The 22,571-nt window shown below is 46.4% G+C and overlaps 1 protein-coding gene across 4 annotated transcripts in view; it reads left to right on the top strand.

Annotated features, from left to right (window-relative positions):
• Positions 1 to 22,571, top strand: part of PDE4B (phosphodiesterase 4B) — a 2,420,935-nt gene that overhangs the window by 1,730,770 nt on the left and 667,594 nt on the right. The window contains exon 1 of one of the 4 annotated variants that reach the window (XM_069641973.1): positions 5,078 to 5,519. The exons of the other annotated variants lie outside the window; for them this stretch is intronic. Within the exon in view, the coding sequence (XP_069498074.1) occupies positions 5,470 to 5,519 (50 nt within the window). The 5' untranslated portion in view covers positions 5,078 to 5,469. Of the gene's footprint in view, positions 1 to 5,077; positions 5,520 to 22,571 lie in introns of those variants that run through there. 4 annotated transcript variants of the gene reach the window in all.

Genomic DNA, 22,571 nt, shown 5'->3' with positions numbered 1-22,571 from the left:
GACATACTGGGTGTGCGTGTCTGTCTGTCAGCCTGTGCGTATGTTCACTGGGGGACGGAGCATATGTGTGTATGTATGTAAATGATTTATTTCAGTATACAGCCCATAAAATCCATATGTCAATACAAAATTCATCACTTTCAAAAAATACAAAATCAAAATCAGGCCTCCAGCATTTCAGAATGGCATAGTAGCTAACATTCCATAGGAACCCAGTTTCAAAAGAGACAACTTCATAGCAAATGTGATGGCCGGAAAGCTCATAATCCATGTATTGCCTTCTTAGTGGCCAAGCTTCCTTCAACTATTGAGACTGAGCCAATAACTCAGAGTCACTCTGGGGTCCCATCCAATTCTCAATGGCCTGAGCGTAGCGACCATTTTTAAGTTCTTATGGATTGGAAAAAGCCATCTTTGTTTCAAATTATAGTATGGCGGACAGAAAATTAAAAAATGCAATAAATTGTCTCTCAGATGGAAGGAGCGTATGTGTAACCTCCTATGCATGGGATTTGTTGGTGGGGGTACTGGTGGGGGGGGTGGTGGAGGGGGCAAGGGAGAAGGACTATCACAATGATGGCCAATGGCCAGCAGCTCGGGGAAAGTGGTGCTTCTGTCAGATCAGAGGAGATATGCACGATAAAGAGCCGATTCCTTTTCGGAATGCCTCGGAACTAGATCATCCATGTTCATGCATTTTCAAGGGCTTTGAAATGCCGTGTACTGGCTGACATAACGCACCTGTAGCCGCGGTGAAACACAGCAGTAAAGAGACCAACCGCCAAGCAAAATGCAAATCCTACAACCGAACCAAAGAGTTGAAAGTCAGCAGGAAATGACTGACTGTTTGGGACAACACGGCAAATCGCATAGCAACACTTTCGCACAGCCCCAGGCCAGACAGGGTGCTTATCAGAAGGAACATCTACAACTGTCTTAACGTGATAATTGCAGTTATGCGCCCAGGTGTGTGCTGTGGAACTGAAAATGCACTAGGATGTTTCTGTGAGATCTCAAAAATATACATAGAGCGAGATGCCTGTGTGAGTTATTTGTACTTGTTTCCTTTACTTTTTCTCAATTACACGAATGGATCATTTGGTGAAGGAGCACACGCGGATCCCGTGCTGGGCTCTGGACTGCGTTCTTCTGCCTCACGCAATGTATATCTGTGTGATGAGAAGGTTATGGGTTGCCTTGTGGTGTAGAATAGTTCATTCAATGTAAAGGACATTTTTTATTCTGATTGCACCCTTATTCGTTCCCCACTGGCAGTCCTCTAATTCAGAGCACGTGCTGACTCGCCTAATTCTTTTCACCTATCCCTTCGACCTGCAAACTATGGCTCTCCAGAAGTTTTGAACTACGGCTCCCATCATCCCTGACCATTAACTATCATGGCTCGGCCTGATGGAAGTTGTAGTCCAGAGGTCGAGGGTTGCAGACCACTGATCTACCCACGCATTGAATGCCGGTACCCACTCCCTCTCTATAAGCGGGGAAAGCACATTGTCTATTGTTAGGGCATGTTAGTCCTCTCCTATAATGTAACTTTCCAGCACTTTGCTCTGCAATGGTTAGTAGTTCTAGGTTGTCGGTGATTGAGTTTGCAATGCGTTCAATGGGTCTCCAACTAGCCCTGGAATGAACCGAGTGGGTATGAGATATGAGGCTAAGGTGATGGCGCTGCAGTCTTTTTTTTTACCCCGACAAACCCTTTAAAGGAGTGCAGAAAAAAACAAAAGTATGTAAATGATGGCGTGTGGGGAGGCGTCCTACAACTTACCCATGTACAGCGAGAAAGTAAACAGGAGTGTTCATTTAGCCAAACATATTTTGAAAGTTCACCTGGCAAATGATTTCCTGGCACGCTTCTTTTTAATTAATTGTATATAAGAATGACTCAACTTTCAATGCTGGGAATGTATTAACCTTTATTTTTGTAGCTACTTATTAGTATGTTTAGACCCTGTATTTCTGAATTGCTATTCTCACTGTCTTCTCCAGCAGGCCCCGTTTATTGGATGACCTCCCTTGTGTCAGCCTAATTTTGCACTGCCATTTGCCCATTAGGTCACCTACAACTACAATAATAGTAATACTAGTATTGTGTTCTTGTATAGCGCTATAAGCAGGCCCATCCAACTTCCCAGCGCTATAAACAGAGTTTTTATGATTACCCCATTTTGACTGGCGCTTGTGGAGCACTGGCTGCCAGGATGACGATGCGTATGCTGCACTTACAGAGTAGAAAGCTCAGGGCCTAACTTGCAGCACTGCAAATATAGAACAGCAAATCCACATCATGAATTCACCCAGGCACCGCGTGATGACTGAGTTTGCAGTGAGTGTGTCCTAAACCCATATTCACTCGTGTGCAGACTTGCTCAATCACTCATTGATTTTACAGTAAAGAGTATGTCATCTTATCTATAGTAATTCTGTTGTGATCATAAGAGTATTGTGCGTCCCTGTATATGAGTAAATAGGTAAGCATACTTTGATACACTCCCCTAAACTATTGGGGAAAGGTCTGTTTTGGTACTGTCACTTTAAGGGTTGTCCAAATCCCCCTCCGTTCAACTGGCCTGCACTAATGTGCAATACTCTCAACCTGGCAGATACCGCTAGGAAGTTTGGGGTCATAATTGTAATTGGTTATTTATAATGCGCTTAAAACCCAGAGGTTTCCAAGCATGGACCCGGGGATCAAACCTGTGTTGCTCCACATTGTCTTGCTTCCAAGGTGAGAGTGTTGTCTCCGAGCTGTCTTCCTGGTATATATTATTTACTGAGCATGATCATCCACCCCTCTAGTGAACGCTGTGGTGAAAGGCGCTCACCTTCAAAATGAACGGGCTCAATATTGACGCTCGGCTACCCGGCCGAGCCCTCGCGCTGTTACGCCTGGTTTATTGTTATTATAATAATAGTTTTTTTTATAACACGCTTAATACCGAAGAGGTTTCTAAGCACAGACCCGGGATTGGAACCTGTGTTGCTCCACATCTTCTTGCTTCTGAGGCGCGTTGCCACTGAGCTATACTACCCGTCGGCTATTGCAACAGCCTCTACATAGGGTCACCCAACAAGTTCAAGAATCAATTAATACTGGCCCAAAACTGTGACGCAAGATCAGTTGTAGGGCGAAAGACCACTGACCATGTAACACCTGCACTGAAATCCCTCCACTGGTTACCATTGGAACAGAAAATCACTTTCAAGGTGACGGGCATCACGCACAGAGCCTACAGGTAGCACGCTGAAGTCTACAAGCGGCGTCAGCCACTGTTGCGTACTAATTTGCATCCAAGGGATCTGCGCAGCAGCGCAGCGCGTTTTAACCTCTAATGCATTGGTGGTACGCAGAGCTGGCAGAACATCTGTCAGGGCAATCGGGGGCCCATTTCAGCATAACGTCTGGTGGCCTCCTGCCTGCAGCTGGGACAACAGTATGTGGCACAATATGGGGGTGCTTACGTCGTAATGGTGACAGAAAATCAGTCAGCGCGTTAATAGCTGCTGATTATCCCAAGGACAGGGAGCCAGCCAGAAGTGAAAAAACTCTAAATGCCCACTGAAAACCTATTTTACATGCATCTTGCTGACAAAGTGCGATTATTCAGACGAAGCTAGAGAAAAAAGTCAACGAGGTGATAAGAAAGTTGCTACGATAGGCTGAGGGGATTTCGTGGGGGTGGCAGCAAAGGCAGCGCTGTAACCATGATGCTGTAAAGCACTCGTTTAATGCCCTGATTTAACTAAGATGTTGCTGTGCATTAAGACTGTCAACATGGGGGCAGCTGCTGACGGTTCCCCTGAGGCTCTGGGCCCATTCCGACTGAAAATGGTGAAAGGCCCTGCCGCCGGTAAGACACTATACATTACTGAACTGGAAACTCGGAACATAGGAAGTCAAACTCTTACAAGCGAACATGACCACCTGACGTTTCAGAACGAATCACAGACCATAGCAATCTGACAGACGTCTCTGCGTTTCGCTGCCTAGTTGCACCTATCGCGGTTCACCTGGCCAGCTTGGTTGTATGACTTTCTAATGTCGTCAATTTCCTCTCGGTTGGCCTCTTAAAATGTCTAGTTATCTGCCCTCTGTGCAACCTGTTCCTCACCAGCTGCGTGGGCTCTGGGATGAAGCTATTTGGTTGAACCTTGAAAACACTTGCAACCCTCCTCTGCCATCCCCCCTCCACCCTGGCCCTCTGCCATTATATTATGGGGAACTCGAGAAGTGCCCTTCTAGCAGCTTCTGAACCGTATTTATCACATATCAACTAAATAATAAAAAACACCACGAATGATTACAACTTCCAGAACTAGACTTCTAAAATCATTGATATAAAATGAAAACGTTTGATTACGCTTCGCTTTGAAGTGATGGTAGTAGTTAAAAGTAAAGGTCGTGTCATCTCTATATATATTTACTGGGCCCGATATATAAAGTGTTTTCCAATGGGGTTTTACCATTGAAAAACGCGTCTGTAAACCAGGCCCACTGTGTCCCTATTTGTCGTTAGTGAGCTTTGCTTCCAGAAGTTTCTTTGCTACCTCTCCTCCTTCTGGCACCGGTTCCCTGTGCACGCGCGCATTTGCCCTTAATCCACAATCGGAATGAAGTGGAAAACGTCCTTTTTATTTGCACTTTTATTTGTCAGTGTTTGTCTTGTAGGCGCCTGGGGGCCCTTACACTTCACATTGTAACCGTTCTCATTCGCGCCTTCAAACCATCTGGCAGGGTGGCTGCCCTCTGCGCACCGGGTGCCCAAAACTTTCCATCCGTCCGGTATATTTTCGCCTGACGTTGCTCCATTATTTAACATGGTTTAAATAATATATTCCTTCTAACAGGGACATCTCTTTCCCCGCGTGCGTGCGCCCCGGCAATCCGCAAATAATGAACAATAATGTGCCCGGAGTCCGTCGTCTTCGCTGCGCAGCGCCGCGCGTCGTGCAGGAAATTTGATCCGGGGAGTTAGGTGCTCTCCCCGCCGTCACGCGGGAGGCTGAGCCGTGTAGAACTAGTCCAACAGGGGGGTGAGGCAGCTGCGTGCACGATGCGCGGCGCAGAAGGGCCATTTCACTCCAGCCGCAGGAGCCACGCAGGCCTGCCTGCCGACCGCCCCAGGCACAACAGAAAGCTCTTTGTGACCCCGCCGTTCCCGGCCTGTAAAACTCCCTGCCGCTTTCAGGTGGCATTGTTAGGACTTTGCAAAGGGGAGCCGAGTTTTCCCAGGAATATTGCCTGTCCCACCTGTGTGACGAGCGTGAGGGCACGCGGCCGGGGCCACTGCGCACCTGAGGAAGCCGGGTTCTGAAATGAGAGGGGACAGGTGACCTGGGGGCGATGCAAGGCGGGTCTCGGGCAGCCGTTTCCGAGAGCGCAGGTTTGGGCAAGTGAGGAACGGCCAAGAGCGCAGCTTGGAAGTCTGGGGCCAAAACGCAAGCCGAAGAATGCTGACCATTGCCGACCACCCCACCATCCGGCGCCATTCCTGGATCTGGTGAGTGATGGGCGTTTGTGAATGTATCTGTGTTCATATTTGTGTATGTCTGTGGATATTTGTAGCTATATGTATGATATATATATATAGATCAGAGTTGGAAATGTAGGACTTTTTCAAATGCTGATAATCTTTAGCGCTTTTTTTTTAAATATAACTGCACAAAACTTTCCCCAAGAACTATAGGGCCTGTTGTCACAGAGCGGTTTCCAATGGGGTCGTCATTATAAATGCTTCTGCGAATTAGGCCCATAGGCTCTACACTTAGGGTCTGATTTACACACGTTTTCAATGGGACTTTCCCCTGTTAAAATTTTTTTTTAAAGCAGGCCCTCAATGTGTTCTTGGAAAGTTTTGATAAGTTCCGTCGAAGAGGACAAGGTGACGGCGGTGAACCAAAAAGTTGTATTTCCCTATGCCGACATCCACCGCAGCGGATATTTGCCATCACCCACAGCAAAATCCGGTGGACTGAGCTTCAGCAACACCGCGCAACACCGCGCACAGAGCTGCAGTCTGGCCCCACTCGCGATCTTTACCCGGTCTGGTGAAAATCTCGCTAATTACAGAACCTGATTAGATCATTTGGCTCCGATGATGGGCTCACAGACTCGGACGGGCACTAAGGCGTCATTTGATTGGTTAATGAAAGAGAGCAATTTCGATGGTTACAGAATGACCGAACATTTTTGAGCCTGACTCCGTATTGGAACTCCACATGCCCGGGCTCAGAGATTTAGAGCTGAAAGACATTGCAAAAGGGGCCTATGGCAGCCTTCTGGGGTGTACTCCAGTTCATACCAGCATTTGGTTTAGAATCTGTCTATATCCGAGGGAACGTAATTTCCTCCTCTGCTACCCCTAGGCCTATCCTTGAAACCTCTGAGCCACTGGACGAAGAGGCAGTGCCAAGAGCAGATATCTGTGTTGAACCCAAAAAAGGCGTTTGTAAGTGCTGCAAAATGTGGCGTAGCTTTTTTCACCTGGAATCTAGCGCTCGTTAGCTAGAGAAAAAACAGGGATGCAGGAAAAATCATGAAGCCCACATCTCTAACAGGATGGCAGTCCATTTTGAAGAATGCCTGAATGGTTGGGTTCAGAGGTGGGGCTGGCTGTGCAGCTCATAACCAGTACTGTAGCAACAGGAAGAGTATGTGGGCTAGGTCTAGCTAGCTAGGAATAGGTGAGAGCAGCCTGCAGTACTCAGTGACAGCACAGCATGAACGCAAATATCATCAGTGTTTCTCGCTGTCTACTTTTTACATCCAGTGAACCACACTGGGCCTGTGATGAGAGGGTGTGTGCCCCAGTGGCTTCTGCCACCAATCCTGCCTCGCCACTGTGTGAACTGACCGAGATCTGCCAGACCTGCATCACTGGAATAATGTAGATAGACGCAGGCTGAGATGATTAATTTGCATGAAGTTGACCCCCGCCTTTGGACTAAACCATCTGTTGCTTCCTCAAGCAAAAGAAATATATATTTGGAAGGATAGCTCTGGGGCAACGCACTTGCTTTGGGAACAAGAGGATGCAGTGCAAAATGGGTTCAGTTCTTCTTGCAGTGCTTAAAAGCGTGAGGAGGCTGGCATTAAGCAACATATAAAGGACCAAAGAAAATAATAAAATGGACCTTTTCTAAGGGTGATGTCATGGACCTGCTGCTGCTGTTCACATTTAAATTTTGTTTAAAAAAATCTGCAATTAATGTGCCCTGAAACACATCCCTCCCCTCTATCTCCTATTTTACCAAATAAGCAAAACAGAAAGGCGATGACTGGAAAGTGTCAAATTCTTCATAACCACTGGCACAGCTCTGGGGTTGAGGTGTCTGCTTGAGGCTCATTGTTATGGAGGCTGGTACTGGAGACTTAAGATGATGTACTAGTGACTTCCAGATGTTGGGAGAGAGTGTTTGAGACATATGGGCCTCATTACGAGTTTGCCGGTACCGTCGTATCCGGACCAGCGAACTCCGAGTTGTGTTTGCTATAGGTCTTCCCTGGCAGAATGAAAGGCACCCGCGTTCACAGCAAGCCTGTAGCACCGACACCGTTATGAACGGTGCCGGTGCTACAGGCATCCCCATTCCTATAAAGCCCTATGGGGCTGAAATGGGAATGGGGATATACCGGCACCGGCGCCCGCGAAAGGGCAATTACCGGGTCCAGCGGGGTTGGAATACCCAGGTAATTGCCCATTCGCGGGTGCCGGATTTTCTTGCCGGTATGGAGGTAGCCTTGCCGGTAAAACCAGCAAGGCTACCTCCAACCTCGTAATGAGGTGTTGTAAGAGAGGTGAAATGCATTGAATGCAGATATAAGATGTTCGAGGAGGGTAATTTAGACTCACACTGTTGCAGTGTTGAAGGAGGGTACTGGAGACGTAAGTGGCTAGTTTGCTTAAGGTTGATGATGTTGGAGAATGCTGGAGACTTAAGTTGCTGGATGATGGCACTGTGTAAACATGAAGGTGTTGGAGCAAAGCATTGGAGGTGTAAGGTGTTGGCGGGTGGTAGCGGGTGCCAGACATATAAAGCTGTTGATTGTGGGCCTGTAGTGACTCTCTGTGGATGGTGGGGTGCCCAAGGTGAAAACGGTTGGGGGATATTCAGGCTCTGAGTGTCTGGTGGGATTGGTTTGCTGTGCAATGGTTCAAAGTGCATTATTGGCAAGAAAATCCCTGTGCTTGTGTCCAAGTGTAAAAGCATGAAGTGCTACAGCCTCTGGTTGTCTTCTGGTTGGACTTGTGCTGGTCAGTTGCTGTTCCCAGTCTGTGGCCAGACACTTGGCAGGAGGCACTGTATGTCTGCGCTTTGGGGTTTAGGCCTCTTTGAGATGCTCTGTCTGTTTACAGTTTAGCCCGAGTGATGTACAATAGTCCAGGTTGTTGTGCTGGACGTCTGCTTACATTCACAGTCATTTGGTAATAAGGACCTCTACACACTGATAAATGCTACATATGGTGATCCATTCTTGTATGAAATCTATGTCATATTACAGTGATATCAAAACCATATTTTTCTTAGTATACTTAGGAACAATGCTACATGATGCCTCCTCCTGTTTTGCCAAGGGGTGAAAGGTGGCGTGTCATCACTTCCTGTGATGTCACTTGGTGGCACGGTTACATGACATCACTTCCTGTGATGTCATCAGAGGTCAAGGGTCATGTGATGCCACTTTTGCTATCCCTGGCACTTTGGTGAAATGATGTTCCTGCTCAAACATAAATAATCAGCAGATTCGTGATACAGTCTACACACCCGACATGCTGTGAGAGGGTAGGAGCTATCACACTAGGTACTTTAGTGCCTATTCCAATTGGAAAATGGTGTGGGGTGTGGCCCAAAAAAAGGCATGTGTGATGTGGCATCCACAGAGCTGACTGCAGAATTCCAAGGGGAATGTTCTGCAGTTAATCATAACTGTCCTGAACGCAGTTTGTGGTTTTTTTCTTCTTTTCTGGGACCAGCTATATTCTGCTCTGAGGCACAGATTACTGGATGCAATGAGAATACAGTTCATGAGTTTCACGAAAGGACTTGCTCCATTGAGCTGTAACTCCAGCTCTCCCTTACTGCGCACGCTCTTTACCAGCTCCCGAGCGTAGACTCCACCAAACACTGTGGACATCAAGAAAGAGTTGTATGTGCACTGGTGTTTTGTTTTCAGTATTGAATTTAGCTAATGTTTGCTCATTATGTTTCATGAAATGTGTTTCGTCAGTGATAAAATAGCATACCCATCCAGCAAACGCTAAAGTGTTCACCTTTTGCTGTGCCAAGGATTGGCTCGGTCGGAGATGCGGCCTTTAGTTGGCATACCAGCATAGCAATATGGAGCAAACATTTTTTCTGGATTATTGAAACGAAATGTTATTATTATTTATTTTTTTTAACAGTGCCCTAGGGGAACATAATGGCGAACAAGGTCTAACAGTTCAGATACAATCTCCGCACCCTGAGGGTAGTCTAAAAACATGTTCACCCTTTGTCCAGTGGCGGGGAGGTTGCGATGTGTTGAAAACATAATTAGCAGCAGTGAGCACTGGTTCCCTCGAAGCAAAGCTTTGTGGCTATGAAATGAGCCCATCTCACTTCTTATCTCCCCAGTGATTCCTTTCTGGGACCAATGAGTAACTGTTTGGCATGGCATGACCTGCCCCTGGCACCTTGACAGGGCGTCAGATGCCCACTTGGGCAGGTCTGACCAAGTAAAATGGTCTGAAGTCGTTGTTGGCTCTTTCCACTTGCTCTTTCCAGCTGTGGCTATGTCCCTGTGGTGCAGTCGAGGGCTCTTCACTGCTACATTCATTCTCCAACGTAGGGTATGTGTGACATTGCTAAATACACTACCGCCCCAATATACTTGCATGGCCAAAAGACAAAGCGACACACTTCTTTATTTTCTCCATTTTCATACCCTTTCATTTCTTCCCTGGTTTGAATTTATGTTTGGGAATTTGCCCATGGATGTCAGTGACACCGAGTGGAGAAAGACTTTTGGGATAGATAATGGCGCAGGGCACATGGGTATGAATATTCACCTTTGTAATGTTTCATTATTTCCTCCTCTTGCATGTGTGTAGCAACGTGGTTTTCAGAAAGATGAACCTTCTCTTCACACCGTAGATTCAATTGATTGCCTCTACTGCCAATTTAATGGAAAGAGCCCCAGTTAGCAAAGGCTTGACAGAATAATACTATTTGTTTTGCTCTGCATTTTTGTTTGAAGTATGCGCCTGTCCTGAGTTAAGCAAGAGCATTGATGATTTGTTGTCTTGAAGTCATGATATGAAGTCTATGGAGTCATTTGAAGCAGCACTTAGCATGCCATCCTAAAACTATTGGCTTTGTCAATGTGTGTTTCCCTTGACTCTGGGACTATCACCCCAAGGCGCTTCCTGTCTATAAACAATAGCAGCACACAGAGGCCACTTTGGTCTAACAATGAGTGGTCCATGAAATGGGGTCTACCACCCTCAGATCTCTAGAAGTTGTTGAGTTATTGAAATCTTGTCTTCATCTTCATAAAACTGCTCCTTTCTGTGAGACGTTCACACTCCCGAACCTCAGGGTGGGCTTCATGCTTCCCCAACACCTGCTCTGGAGTATTCTTCCTGTGTGTTAGTTCTCATTCCCATCATTGTTCCTCGGACCATCCAGACATGAAAATATCCAAAATCAAACATTTCCAAATAGCCTATGTTAGTGTGACCATCTTTCCACTGCCCCTGCCAATTTTAAATGTGCCAAACCCTGCTACTGTCTAACAAGCCCATCCCGATTCATAGTGGGGCCACTACCTACTTTGCCCCCCGCCCCATATCCCAGGCATAGAGGAAAACATTACTTTCCCAATCATAATAACCACAGAGATGATGTATATTTTTGGGAAACAAAAGATCACACTTATTGTAGTCAAGCAAACAAATTGGGTGTGCTCCCAGCCTCCCTTTAGCAAAGCAATGTCCCACAACACCTTTTAAGGTAGCCCTTTCGATTTCCTGGGCTTACAGCAAGATGTATTGTCCACGGGTGATACTTGTGACTTCCACTTTGCAAAGTAGCTGACTTCTGCCTCTGGTTAGCAACTGTCAGGCAGTAATAGACCTGGGACCACATCTTTCAGTTGACGAGGAGTCTCAACTGTCTGTAAGGGAGTCCGTGCTAGTCGAAGCCCGAACCTGGCTCGAGTGCAGCCATCGGGTACCGCTCGTGGCAGAAACCGCAGCATCAAAACTTCCCCCCGGCTAGGACCGCCCTGTAACTCCACCTGTGACAGAAAAAAGAAAAGTTAGCAACAAAATTACACAATCTAGGAACAGAAGAAATTGTTAACACATCACGTTAAAGAACCTTAATTCCTTAACTGCACCCCTATCTAGCCATCAGTGAGCACCTGTACTTTACAATACCCATCCAGGCCCAACCTATTCTACCCAGATCTAACCATCTGCCAGCTGCATGAACAAAGGGGAGGTGGGAAGGACTTTGTTAGGGTGCTGCAAAAAAGTGAATTAGGCCCAACAGCCCCCAGCCTTACAACTGCTCCCCTGAGCCGCGCGTCAGTTTCGGCCAGCCCAAAGGAATGCCCCTTCCACCTCACTCTGGAGAGGCGAGACGTTAGTCACCCCCGTGGGGGTGGCCAGAGGGTTGGCCCACTTTGCAGGTGTTCCCGCTAGTGCCCCCTTTGGGGACTGGCCAGCCTCTTACAGTGCATTCTATCCAGCGAAAACATAAACAGTGCAGTAGTAGCTCCAGATTCTTTCCAAGTAAAAACCAGTATGCCCCAGAGCTCACGTATTACCTGCCTATACATTTGAATGTAAAGAAGTCCTCTACATTGAATCTTTTGTAAAGATGTGTCTGTGTAGGTTCACCCCGGTGCCATGCAAATCCCTCTGACTCCCTCATGCTCTGGAAAACCAAATAAACAAATACCTAGAACAATAAATGAATACGTGAACCTGATGCCATCTACTCCATGACGTACCTGACAAAAGACGCGTTCATTCACGTTGACAGGGGAGCTGAACAATGCGTCAATCAAGCTCGCGGCTTAAGAGCACTGCACGCGCTTTACCCATGCTCATGGAAATGTTTACAAAGAATTGTGTGTGTGTGTGTGTGTAGGAAACTGTACCCATGGACTTAAATGTTGCCTCACACCCTACTGGTCCAACGTGAATACTTCTGCGCAGTTCTTAAGTTTAATGTGTTTAAACAACACACCCCACACGACTGAATTCACGTTTGTACACCCTTCTGCCAAAAGTACTGCGCTACTGTCCAAAAAGGCCAAGCTTAAGGCTGGCTTCCGCACGTTGTAGAGCGCTCGCTGCTCTTGAGCTTGGACTGCACTATAAATGGTAAAATAAAACACAATGTGTAATAAAAACTGAAGTGCACATTTTGGATTTGAGATTTACTGTGTCATAGCAAAGGGACAGCACAGTAATGCATTGCTGTTTGCAGAGAATATGGGCTATGGACCGGACTTTGCAAAGGGGCAGCAATGTGCAAGTTCACACCAGTACAGGGTAATGGCGGTGCGACATGCCGGCTGATGTCCCCAGAGCAGTGGACGAAGCGGGCGGGAGTGGTGCTCCTCTACTTTTATTTTTTACATTTTACTGTCCCTATACTTTTATTTTAAATAGACACCGTTCCGGAATGGTTTCGTTTTAAAATAAAAGCGCAGGAAGAAGCTGAAACGTGCATTTTAGTGCACTACACTGAACATTCCCTTAAACAGCAGGTGTGTTGGTTTGGGGGTTCGGATTGGGGCATGGGGAGATTTGTTGCGATGGGGTCTGTAGGGAGCGGGGCAGGCCAGCAGGGAACATAGTTCTGCTACTTCTTTTCGTAAATTTTGACCACTGCCCAAAGATTCATTTGTAGACGGTTTTAGGTCTGACTAAAGTCTAGTGTAATGAAAAACAGCACTATAAAAGAACATTCATAAAATTACCCTGTCATGGTGATGCCATCAGAAGCACCAGTTTTCATCGGTTGCTCACTGTGCAGCACAATTTATGCATTGTGCCAACAGTCACCCATGTTTGCATTGTCCCATGAAAGAATATTTTATTTATTTGTATTTATTGATTTATTAAGCGCCTTACGCCAAAGTGCTGATATATGTGTTACAGGGTTGAAAGGCAGAAGGCAAAAGCCACCCATTGCCTTCATCACTGGCTGGCCACCTCTACCTCCTACCAACGTTTGTTAATGAGTCAGCTTTTCTGCAACCATCCCATCCTGTCCTCAGCCTGCCCCACCATCCTCTACCAATGAGAGTGTGGTGGGAGGCCTCTTCAGTAAGAGTAGGCGGGCTGCAGCATTCAATGTTTTGTCTGTCATTCATAGCTATCCACATTGAGCCCTGTGCATTATGGAACAAACAATCATGGTGCATATGTCTATTACGTGAGACAGAGTGAATGTTTGGATAAGTTGGTATGTTTGTTTGTCTCTGAAGCTTTGGCCAGCAGAGGGGAAAGTAGAAATAGTAGTTCTGGACTGTAAAGCTGAAGTCCATTTTGCACAAAAAGCCTTTATCAATAATTTATGTTATTTTACATGTGGAAGGTAATTATTATTATTATTAGTATTAGTATTATTATTATTATTATTATTGTATTTATTGAGTGCAGACCTAGCTTCAGGAAGCCAGGAGCACTTTGCAATCATAGGGGGAAGAACAAGGTTAGGGAGAGGAGACACAATGGAGCGGGGATCTAACAACAGGGGAGTGAAGGCAATCAGATCACCCAGTCTCAGGTAGGGTGGGAAGCAGAGAGTGTGCAGACCTAAGTGTTAGGGAGGAGCCATTCCTTGAAGAGGAGGTTCTTGAGCTCCTTCCTGAACTGTAGAAGTGAGGTTATAGAGTCTTGGGGCATAGACAAAGAAGGCCTGGCTTCTGTTTTATTTTCCTTTCGGCATGAGTGGAGTTCAAGTCTGCACATGTCCTTACATCTGGTGGATCGCAGGCCTCCATAAATGGTGAGTTTCTCAATGAGGTAGTCCTGGGACTTCAGGGTGACAGCCTTGTAGATAATGCAGCAGGACATGAAGAAAATACAGGCTTGAAGCGGGAGCCAGTGCAGTTTGATGCGGGTCGGGGTGAGCCAGATTAGTCGCCAGAAGGCCTTCCAAGAGGACATTTCCATCATCCAGATGGGAGAGGACCAAGGCTTGGATAGCAGATTTGAAGTTGTTTTCTTGAGATGAAGGGCTTAATTTTCCACATGAGAAAAAGTTGTTACCAAGTTGTTTGTGTCTTCCTTGCTACATGCTGTTTGAAGGAGAGATGTCTGTCGATGACGAACTCAAGTGAAATGATATGATATGATAGGTTATTTATAACACGCTTAATTTTTTATTATTAAACTTAGTTTATTATTAAACTTTTTGTTTTAACACATCGTCTCACACAAAACAGATCCTTTACAACCTCAAGAAGAAGAAGAAGAAGAAACCTGCCCCTCCACCCACATGGCCTTATAATTGAATGGCATCAATAAAGTTTATCACAGAGCATGTTAGGTGAATAGAACTCCCACTCAGTATTCGGTACCACCAGTCCTCCATATTCTCATTTCTCGGAGCATATTTGCTCAGATGTACAGATCTTAACGAACAGAGATTGGGGCAGGCAACTAACAGGTGTCTCACTGTTTCAATGTCCCCTTGGCAAAATCTACACAGATTGTCTCTGGTCTCTGCGTCCTTTCTTATTAGTAAGATTTCCTTTGTTCTTATCGCATTCATTCTCACTTTCAGAAAGCGATCACGGTGGTACCTCGAGGGAAACTGTAGAAGGTACCCTGGCATCTTGTTCATTTTATTGGCAGTCGGCCCAAGTTTGGGTGCAGATATCTGACCTTCCAATCTTGCTATATTCCCCGCCCATGTCCATTCTTTTAGTTTTTTTTTGCGACTTGTGGCCACTTTATCAGCATTTCTTCAGATATATTAGCGGCTGTCATAATGTCATTCGCCTTCTTAGACCATTTTGTATATGCATCTCCGGCATGTTTCATATCTTTTACCGCTAAGATTTCATATGCAGGTTCTTTATTCGCTATTAACATCTTTCGCAATAGTGCAAGTGATTTCCATAGCACAGTTGTGTATAGGTCATCCAAAGCTAGTTCTTGCCTTATTACTGTTATTGAAAGGCATTTTGGTAACCTTAGTACTCGCTTCCAGAAGTGACCTTCCAATTTTGCCCAGATTTTATAATCGAGATTCCATCCAGATTCGGCTCCATAAGTAATTGAAGGAATGACTTTTTGCAAGTAAAACAGACGAATCGGAATCAAAGAGAATTTTCCAAAAAGATTATGAATTCGTGAGCCTTGCGCTGCCAGAATCTTTATCCGAAGCTCCACATCATGGACCCAGCTCCTCTCACATATCGAGGTGTTAACCATGATGCCCAGATATCTGATTTCTGTTACTTCTTCAATATAGTTTGTTCCCACTCTCCATCTAAATGGTTGTTTCTTCGCTCCTTTGTAAGATCCGACTTTCATAATCTTTGTTTTTGACGTGTTTATTTTCAAATTATTGGTCGACATATATTGTTGTAGCTTGCGAAGGAGTCGTTGCAATCCGATCTGTGTAGTGTCAACCAAAACAAGATCGTCTGCATATATCATGTAATTTGTATGGGTCCCGTTTATCTTTGGTGGAAAACAACGAACGTCACCTAGAGCGGCGGGAATATCAGCAATAACACGCTTAATACCCAGAGGTAGCTAAGCACGGACCCGGGGATCGAACCTGTGGTGCCCCGTGTCATCTTGCTTCCAAGGCGAGCACATTGCCCTTGAGCTATCCTCCTGAGATATGTCGCAGGTTGCCAGCTGGGGAATTAAGTCCTCGAGGTGCATAGCAGAGAGCCAGGTCTGGATGACTGGGTATTCAGTGTTGTTGGTCAGCAGTAGGAATTCATGCTTGCAGGGGTTAAGTTGGATCAATGAGAGATAGGCTTTGAGCCTCTGGGTGTCTTCGATGGAGGATATCTTGAGGTAGAGCTGCGTGTCATCTGAGTTTTTGTGAATGTGGATATTGTGTGAAGCGAGCAGGGTTCCAGTACAATACAGCACATCCCCTTTGAGTGCACTCCAGTGGTCTGCCCAAGTCCTGAAACAATGAAATGTGCTTTTCATCAATACAACCCCATTATGCATTGTGCTGGACTAATGGAAGACCTGGAACTTTGATGTGAAATTTCAGATCTAAAGTCACTGCACTGTGATGGTATAACAGATGCAGGTGTCAGTACTAGATTCGCTGCAACTGACAATGCGGCTCTGCTGGAAATCTAGGAGTAGGGTTCTGCATGTATAAGCTTTCCTGAGGCAATGATACTGGATAGCATGCAGTGAAAGAAAACAATGCACTGTTCTGGTGCACCGGGAGACCTGGAATCTGTATGTGAACCTTTCAGCCTCATTAAGTGGCAACATCCTGGAAATGAGTAAAACACCAGGGAGTAAACACTAGTGAAATTCACAGGAGGCATTAAAGGGATTCATGACGGGCCACAGTACTGAGCTAGAGTGCATTCTAGCAAATGCTTTACATTGGGATCTTTTCCTTCACTTCCAATGTTCCACTGGGGGCCTTCTAAAAGCTACCAACACTCAGTATTATCAGGCACCTTTATTTGATCTACTATTACCCCACCCTCTTCTCATAAACCTAGCGATTCTGCAAGAGTTTTAACTCCATAATGTGACGTAGAGTAATAGGTCGCTGTGTCTGTAAATAAAACACACCCTGACTATTTGCAGGGAACATTAGGGATATTTGCAGGTACAATTTTGGCACCACATCATGGAGATTTGAAGAGAGCAAGGAGACAAGTTATCTCAATAAATTAGATGCTCACTGGTGTGTGTGTGTGTGTGAGATAGAGAGAGTGTGTGTTACCTGCACCTCACAGGTTCAAATCATGGAAGAACAGATGTTGCATTTCATCTGCTTGAGGCTGAAACCTGTGAGATTTGTCACATGTAATGTTGTAAGTGGTCTACCATATGGAGACAGAGTTTATTCTCCTATAACCCCTCCATCACCTTCAACGGGAGTACCATGCCCCTACACCCCTCCTTGGAAAACATTCAAAGGTGGTAATCAGTTTCACCTAGCTACTCTGAATGCCTGCTCTGCTGTCAAACACTCCTCTGAAATCTGTCTCTTTCTTGAAGACCTTGACCTCAATGTCCTCGCCCTTAGCCAGATGTGGATTAATGCCAGCTCTGTCACTGCTCTTGAAACTCTCCTCCCTGAGGGCTTGGCTACAAATTGCCCTCCAAACTCAGGCCTAATCGTCCCCGGGGTGAAGTGGCCCTGATTTTCCCTGAGCGGGTCTCTGCTTCTATCATACCTACTCAATCGTACTCCTCTTTTGAATGCCTCATCTGTAGGCTCTGGGTCTCTCCTACTCTCTCGCTCATCCATGCCATGATCTACAGGCCCCCCCTGACCCAATCTCTCTCTTCCTCTCCGAATGGGCTGACCTCACTTTCTCCCTCCTGACCTCAACTTCCAAACTCCTCCTCCTTGGTGTCTTCAACATCCACCTTGACTCTCCTGAATCAGCCACCTCACAGTTCCGTGACCTCTGCGACTCATTCCCTCCTACTATTCTTCCTTCCAGTCCGGTACACTCAGCCGGACACACCCTGGATGCCTTCATCTCTGGAGACATCCCTATCTGTAACCCTGTCACCACCCCTCCCTCCAGGTCCGACCACTCTCTCCTCCCCTCCCAGTTGAAGCCACTAAGCCCTCTGTGTGAGCCATATCCCTCACTGCCAGCCTCCTTCACCGTCATTCTACCGATGAAGCAAGTGTCAGTCACTGCTATTACTTCCACTTTAATCCCCCCGGCTTCCTCTGCCTCTGACTCTTCTTCTCACTCTGTCCTTGCTAACCTTCACCTCCCCATCTTGATCACCCTTGACGTCTGATCTAGCTTCTCTGAAACATAAGTGCAGTGTTGCTGAACGAATGTGGCAGATCTCGTGTTCATCCTCTGACAAAGTGGCCTGTCGCCTGCGCCAAAGACAATATTGTTTCTCTATCCGCTCCAAGGAGAGGGTCCACATCCAAGCCCACATCTCTGGAGCCATTAACATTTCAAAATCTGCAAGGAAGTCGCCAATCCAATTACAGTCTTCACCTCTCTCCTTCCTTCCCAGGCTCTCTGACTCAGGATATCCTGTCCTCACTCTACACCACCCCCATCTCCACTCCTGCCCCTGGTATCCTGACTCCCTTGGCTCCCCTCCCTCCATCCCCCTGCACTCTCCTCTCTGCTGCCAATTGTACCTAATGAGGTCTCTAAAGTTGTCTGCTCTATGAAAGTCTTGTTAGGCAGAATCATATGCAGTACCCTTTGGGAACACCACACACAATTAAGACTACAAGTGCAAGTACAAATTCACCTTTGGTACAAGCCTGTACTACACAGTAAAGTGGTAGCGATGGCTAGACTTATCTCAAGAGTAAAGTGAGCAGTATCAGAAGTTACAACACTGACAAGGTTTCTGAGAAAAAGAATATACATTTTTTTACACCATCAGTTATAAAACAGTTCACTAATATAATGCAGCAAAATCACAATCTTAATACACTACACCACACCCAATCAATTCTGGACAAGTTAAGCTCAAAATGAAGTGTGAGCAAAATGGCACTCCAGCAATTTAAAAAGGGAGGGAAAGAACAAGGTTATCAAAAATCAACACCACCAACAAGTGATAGGCAGGGCAATCTAGAAAAGGCTTACTACAACTAGGATTCAAATCAATAGGCCTGGGCCAATGTTAATGGTTCCGAGTCTTTGCAGAGGATCACACAGTTCAGAGTAGTTTGCGGTTAAGTCTTTGCCAAGAGTTCAAAACGAAGTTGGTCAGAGGAAAAGTTATTCAAAAGAGTAGAGAAGGACAAGCCTTCAGAGAGGTGAAATATTTAAAACACTTTCACCACAGTCGAATGGAACAAACGACCGGATTTGAACAGTACCTTAGATGAAGAAGAATGCTGTAGCTGAGGCGGTACGTCCTGGCAGTTCATGCAGGCTCACGGTTCCTGAAGTGACTGTCGGACTGACAAGAAGGAGGAAGACTGGAGGGTCCTGCGCTGCCCAGGGAAGAAGGCAGCAGCAGAGCAAAGCGTCGAATAAAAGGTGCGCTCCTTAAAAGCACAAAGGAACTCTCTCAAACCGGCTATCCAGTTTCCTGTGGGACAGCAAATTCAACCAGGCTGAGGAGGGAGGTCCAGGGGCTTTGTGAGCTGGTTGGTCCCACCAGGCTCAAGGGGAGAAGACTCCTTGCAGATCTCCTCTGTCATTGAATTTTCAGGCGATTCGGATTTGCAGCAGGGCTTCACCGGGATGTCCAGTAGTTGCAGCAGTCGTCTTCCTTCAGCTCCTCGTTGGTTCTCTCGTTCCAGTGGCGACTCTGCCTTCCAAGTCCCAGAGACCTGCTTTTAAGCTGTTTTCCACCATTCACACAGCCTGGCTGTCAATCACACAGCAGGGTGGCTGTCCTGGCATGACAACCACCTAGCCAATTAAACTAGAGTGCAACTTGGGTCTCCAATGAGACCCTGTGCAGGGGGCCTAAAATCTCTCCCTCACATCCTGTCCACCCAGACACTCAGGTGCCTAAGGAGGGCTTCTGTGCAGAAGCTCGCAAAAGGATGACGAACAAAGGAACCAAACCTGATTTGGTGTGCAGAGTAAAACACGAGGAAGACCTTTACAAAAATAAATGGCGGATAAACCCAACTGGAGCCAAATAAAATTAAAAGGGGTCCAGCGGATTAAAGTTGGAGGCTACCACCATAGCCTCTAACAGTACTGAGGCTATATTCATAGCTCGCGGTAAAATGAAAATGGTAGATACTACTGCCACCAGCCAAGTGTTAGAGAAAGTGGGACGAAATAATGTTCCATGAGAAACAGACAAAAAGGGATAACTATTAACCCTTTCCAGTACTCTATGGACGATAGTTTGTACTGGGGCTGTACATTTAAAAAGACTAGTAAAGTCAATGGCAGCTTTACATGTTCTGGGCGACAGTAGTCAGTCCCAGAAAATTGAGTATAAAGTGGGATGTCTAAAAAGACCACACCGCGTCACTGCACTAAAGGTGCTGTGTGACACACAGTAAAAAGATGATGCCTATGGAGTAGGTGAGACTCCATAGTCCATCTACACAAAAGTAAAACACATTGAAAATGAAAAGTTCAAAGCCCAAAAATATAGCAAAGCTGCTGAGGCACGCAACAGGCAAGGGAAATTAGCCATTCTGGAGAATTCTCCCTAACAGGTCTCATCCAAACAGGTGCTCGCCTGCTCTTCTAGAACTATTAAGGACAACATCTCTCCTCTCGCCCCAGCTGTTGATGATTTCTGTCACCACTCCTTCGCCACTGGCTCTTTCACTCAAGCATTCCCTTGTGCACCCCTTTCTAAAGAAGCCATCTGATGACCCCTCCTGCCCAGCTAATTATCACCCTTTCTCCACCCCCCCTTTCCTGGGTAAACTCCTTGAGAAGTTGGTCCTCCGCCAACTGACCCTTCATACTGAACTTGTTGGCTTCCTTCATGACCATCAATCTGGATTGTGGGCATCCAGAGGCACAGGAACTGCTCTCCTCAACAACCATGAAGACATGCTCGTAAATCTTGACTAGAATTCTCCTGCTGTTCTCATTCTCCTTGACCTCTTCCTTTGGCACAGTTATTTACCCTGGTGTGTTTTGCTGTGTAATTTGTGTTGGTGTTTTGTCTGTCATGTCAGTGCTAATATGCCTGTGGGCCTGTGCTTATATGTTTTACAAATAAATATAAATAAATACATAAATTCAACCCTATATCCTCTTAAAATGTCTGTGTGATACCCTCAGCATCACAGACTGAGCATTGGACTGGCTGACTTCATTCCTCACTAACCACCCTTCCCAGCTGCAACTTGGCCCTTTCTCCTCCACCACCTTACTCTCCACCTGCGGCGTCCCCTAGAGCGTTATCCTATCGCTGTGGCTATTCAATATTTATCTCGCCCCTCTTGCGCACCTAATCTCCTCCTTCTCTCCTCATTTCCAGTGCTATGCTGATGACACACAGCTCTCCTTTAAACTTCCCTCTACTACCTCCTCTTCCTCCTTTATAATCCCCAATTGCCTAACCACATGGTGTGCGGCCAACAACCTCTGTCTTAATGCAAGTAAGACAGAGATCCTTCTTTTTGGGACACCTGCACCCTGTTTCCCTCTTACCCTCTGGCCGCCCTCCTTCAGCCCTCTACCCTCACAATCCTGTGAGGCCAAAAACCTTGGGTCATATTTGACTCCTCCCTTTCTGTCACCCCTTACATCTTGGACCTTGCCAAGAAGGCCCACTTCCAGCTTCACCGCCTCAGAGGCATTGTCCCTTTCCTCAACTTTCCCCAGAAGCTCAATATCTCTAAAGCTCTGGTCCTCTCTAGGCTGGACTACTGCAACAACCTCTCCTTAATCTCCCCATTCCTCCCTACGCCCCCTTCAGCTAATCCAGAATAGAGCTGCAAGACTTATCCTTGGCCTCAAGCCCAGGGACTGTATCTCTGCGGCCCTGAAATCTCTCCACTGGCTCCCGGTGAACACGAGGATCAAATTCAAGGCCCAAGCCCTCCACTCCTCTAACTCCAACTCTCTGATTGTCAAACACTTCTCCAAGGAGAGAGCAGTGGCAGGTCTCCGTCTTCGTCTGGTGCCTTTCTCTGGAACAACCTCCTGTCCCTCTCAGACTTGAGCCGGACGTCCTGAAGCTTAGGAGACTTCTCAAAGCCCTGCTTTTCTCTTCCTCTTTCCCTCTTTCCCTTCCCTGATGTGGGCCCCCTGCCTGGCGGATGTGTTTCCCACCCTTGGGATTCCTCTACCCAGCACTTAGCCGGTGAACTGCTCCCCTTGCACTTCCCTACCGGGTCCACCATCACTTGTCCATACCTTTGCTCCCTTCCCCTCCTCCCTTCCTCATCTCCTGCACTTCTCTTCACTGCACTTGCACGTCTGAATGTCACAAGGCCTAGTAGGACCAAGGTGTTTATGTTACTGTTCTTTTCCCATTGTATTTACTTCCCTTGCTCCCTCCCCACTTGCCTTGTGGCACTTGGGAACACCATTTTGTTGCATAAGCGCCTAGCAAATGCTTCATAACTACATTCTGAAAAAGTTTTTACTATGTGAAGGTCCGCACTACTGTTAGAGGGTATCCTGTGACATGCAGTCCTGTTGTAAGGGGAGCCCTCCATAGGAGCCCTCCATACTGACGCATTGGTGCATTTTGTGCTATATAGTTGTTCAAGGGGTATCAGAACTGAAGTAAAGTGCCTTCTTATAAGTGTAGTCCGAAGAGGTATTTTTAGGAGGCAGCTGTACTTAACGATGCAAAGTGCATTCTGGAGCATGCTGTCCTCTGGGCGCATCTGTACTGTGTGAGACAATTAATTCATAATAGTTCTGAGTGTGTTGGTTACTG

This window comes from Ambystoma mexicanum, chromosome 1q (assembly GCF_040938575.1).
Source record: "Ambystoma mexicanum isolate Mex_15411 chromosome 1q, UKY_AmexF1_1, whole genome shotgun sequence".
NCBI classification, from domain to species: Eukaryota; Metazoa; Chordata; class Amphibia; order Caudata; family Ambystomatidae; genus Ambystoma; species Ambystoma mexicanum.
The sequence above is the reverse complement of the archived record's forward strand: the minus strand, read 5'-3'. Positions and strand labels throughout refer to the sequence as shown.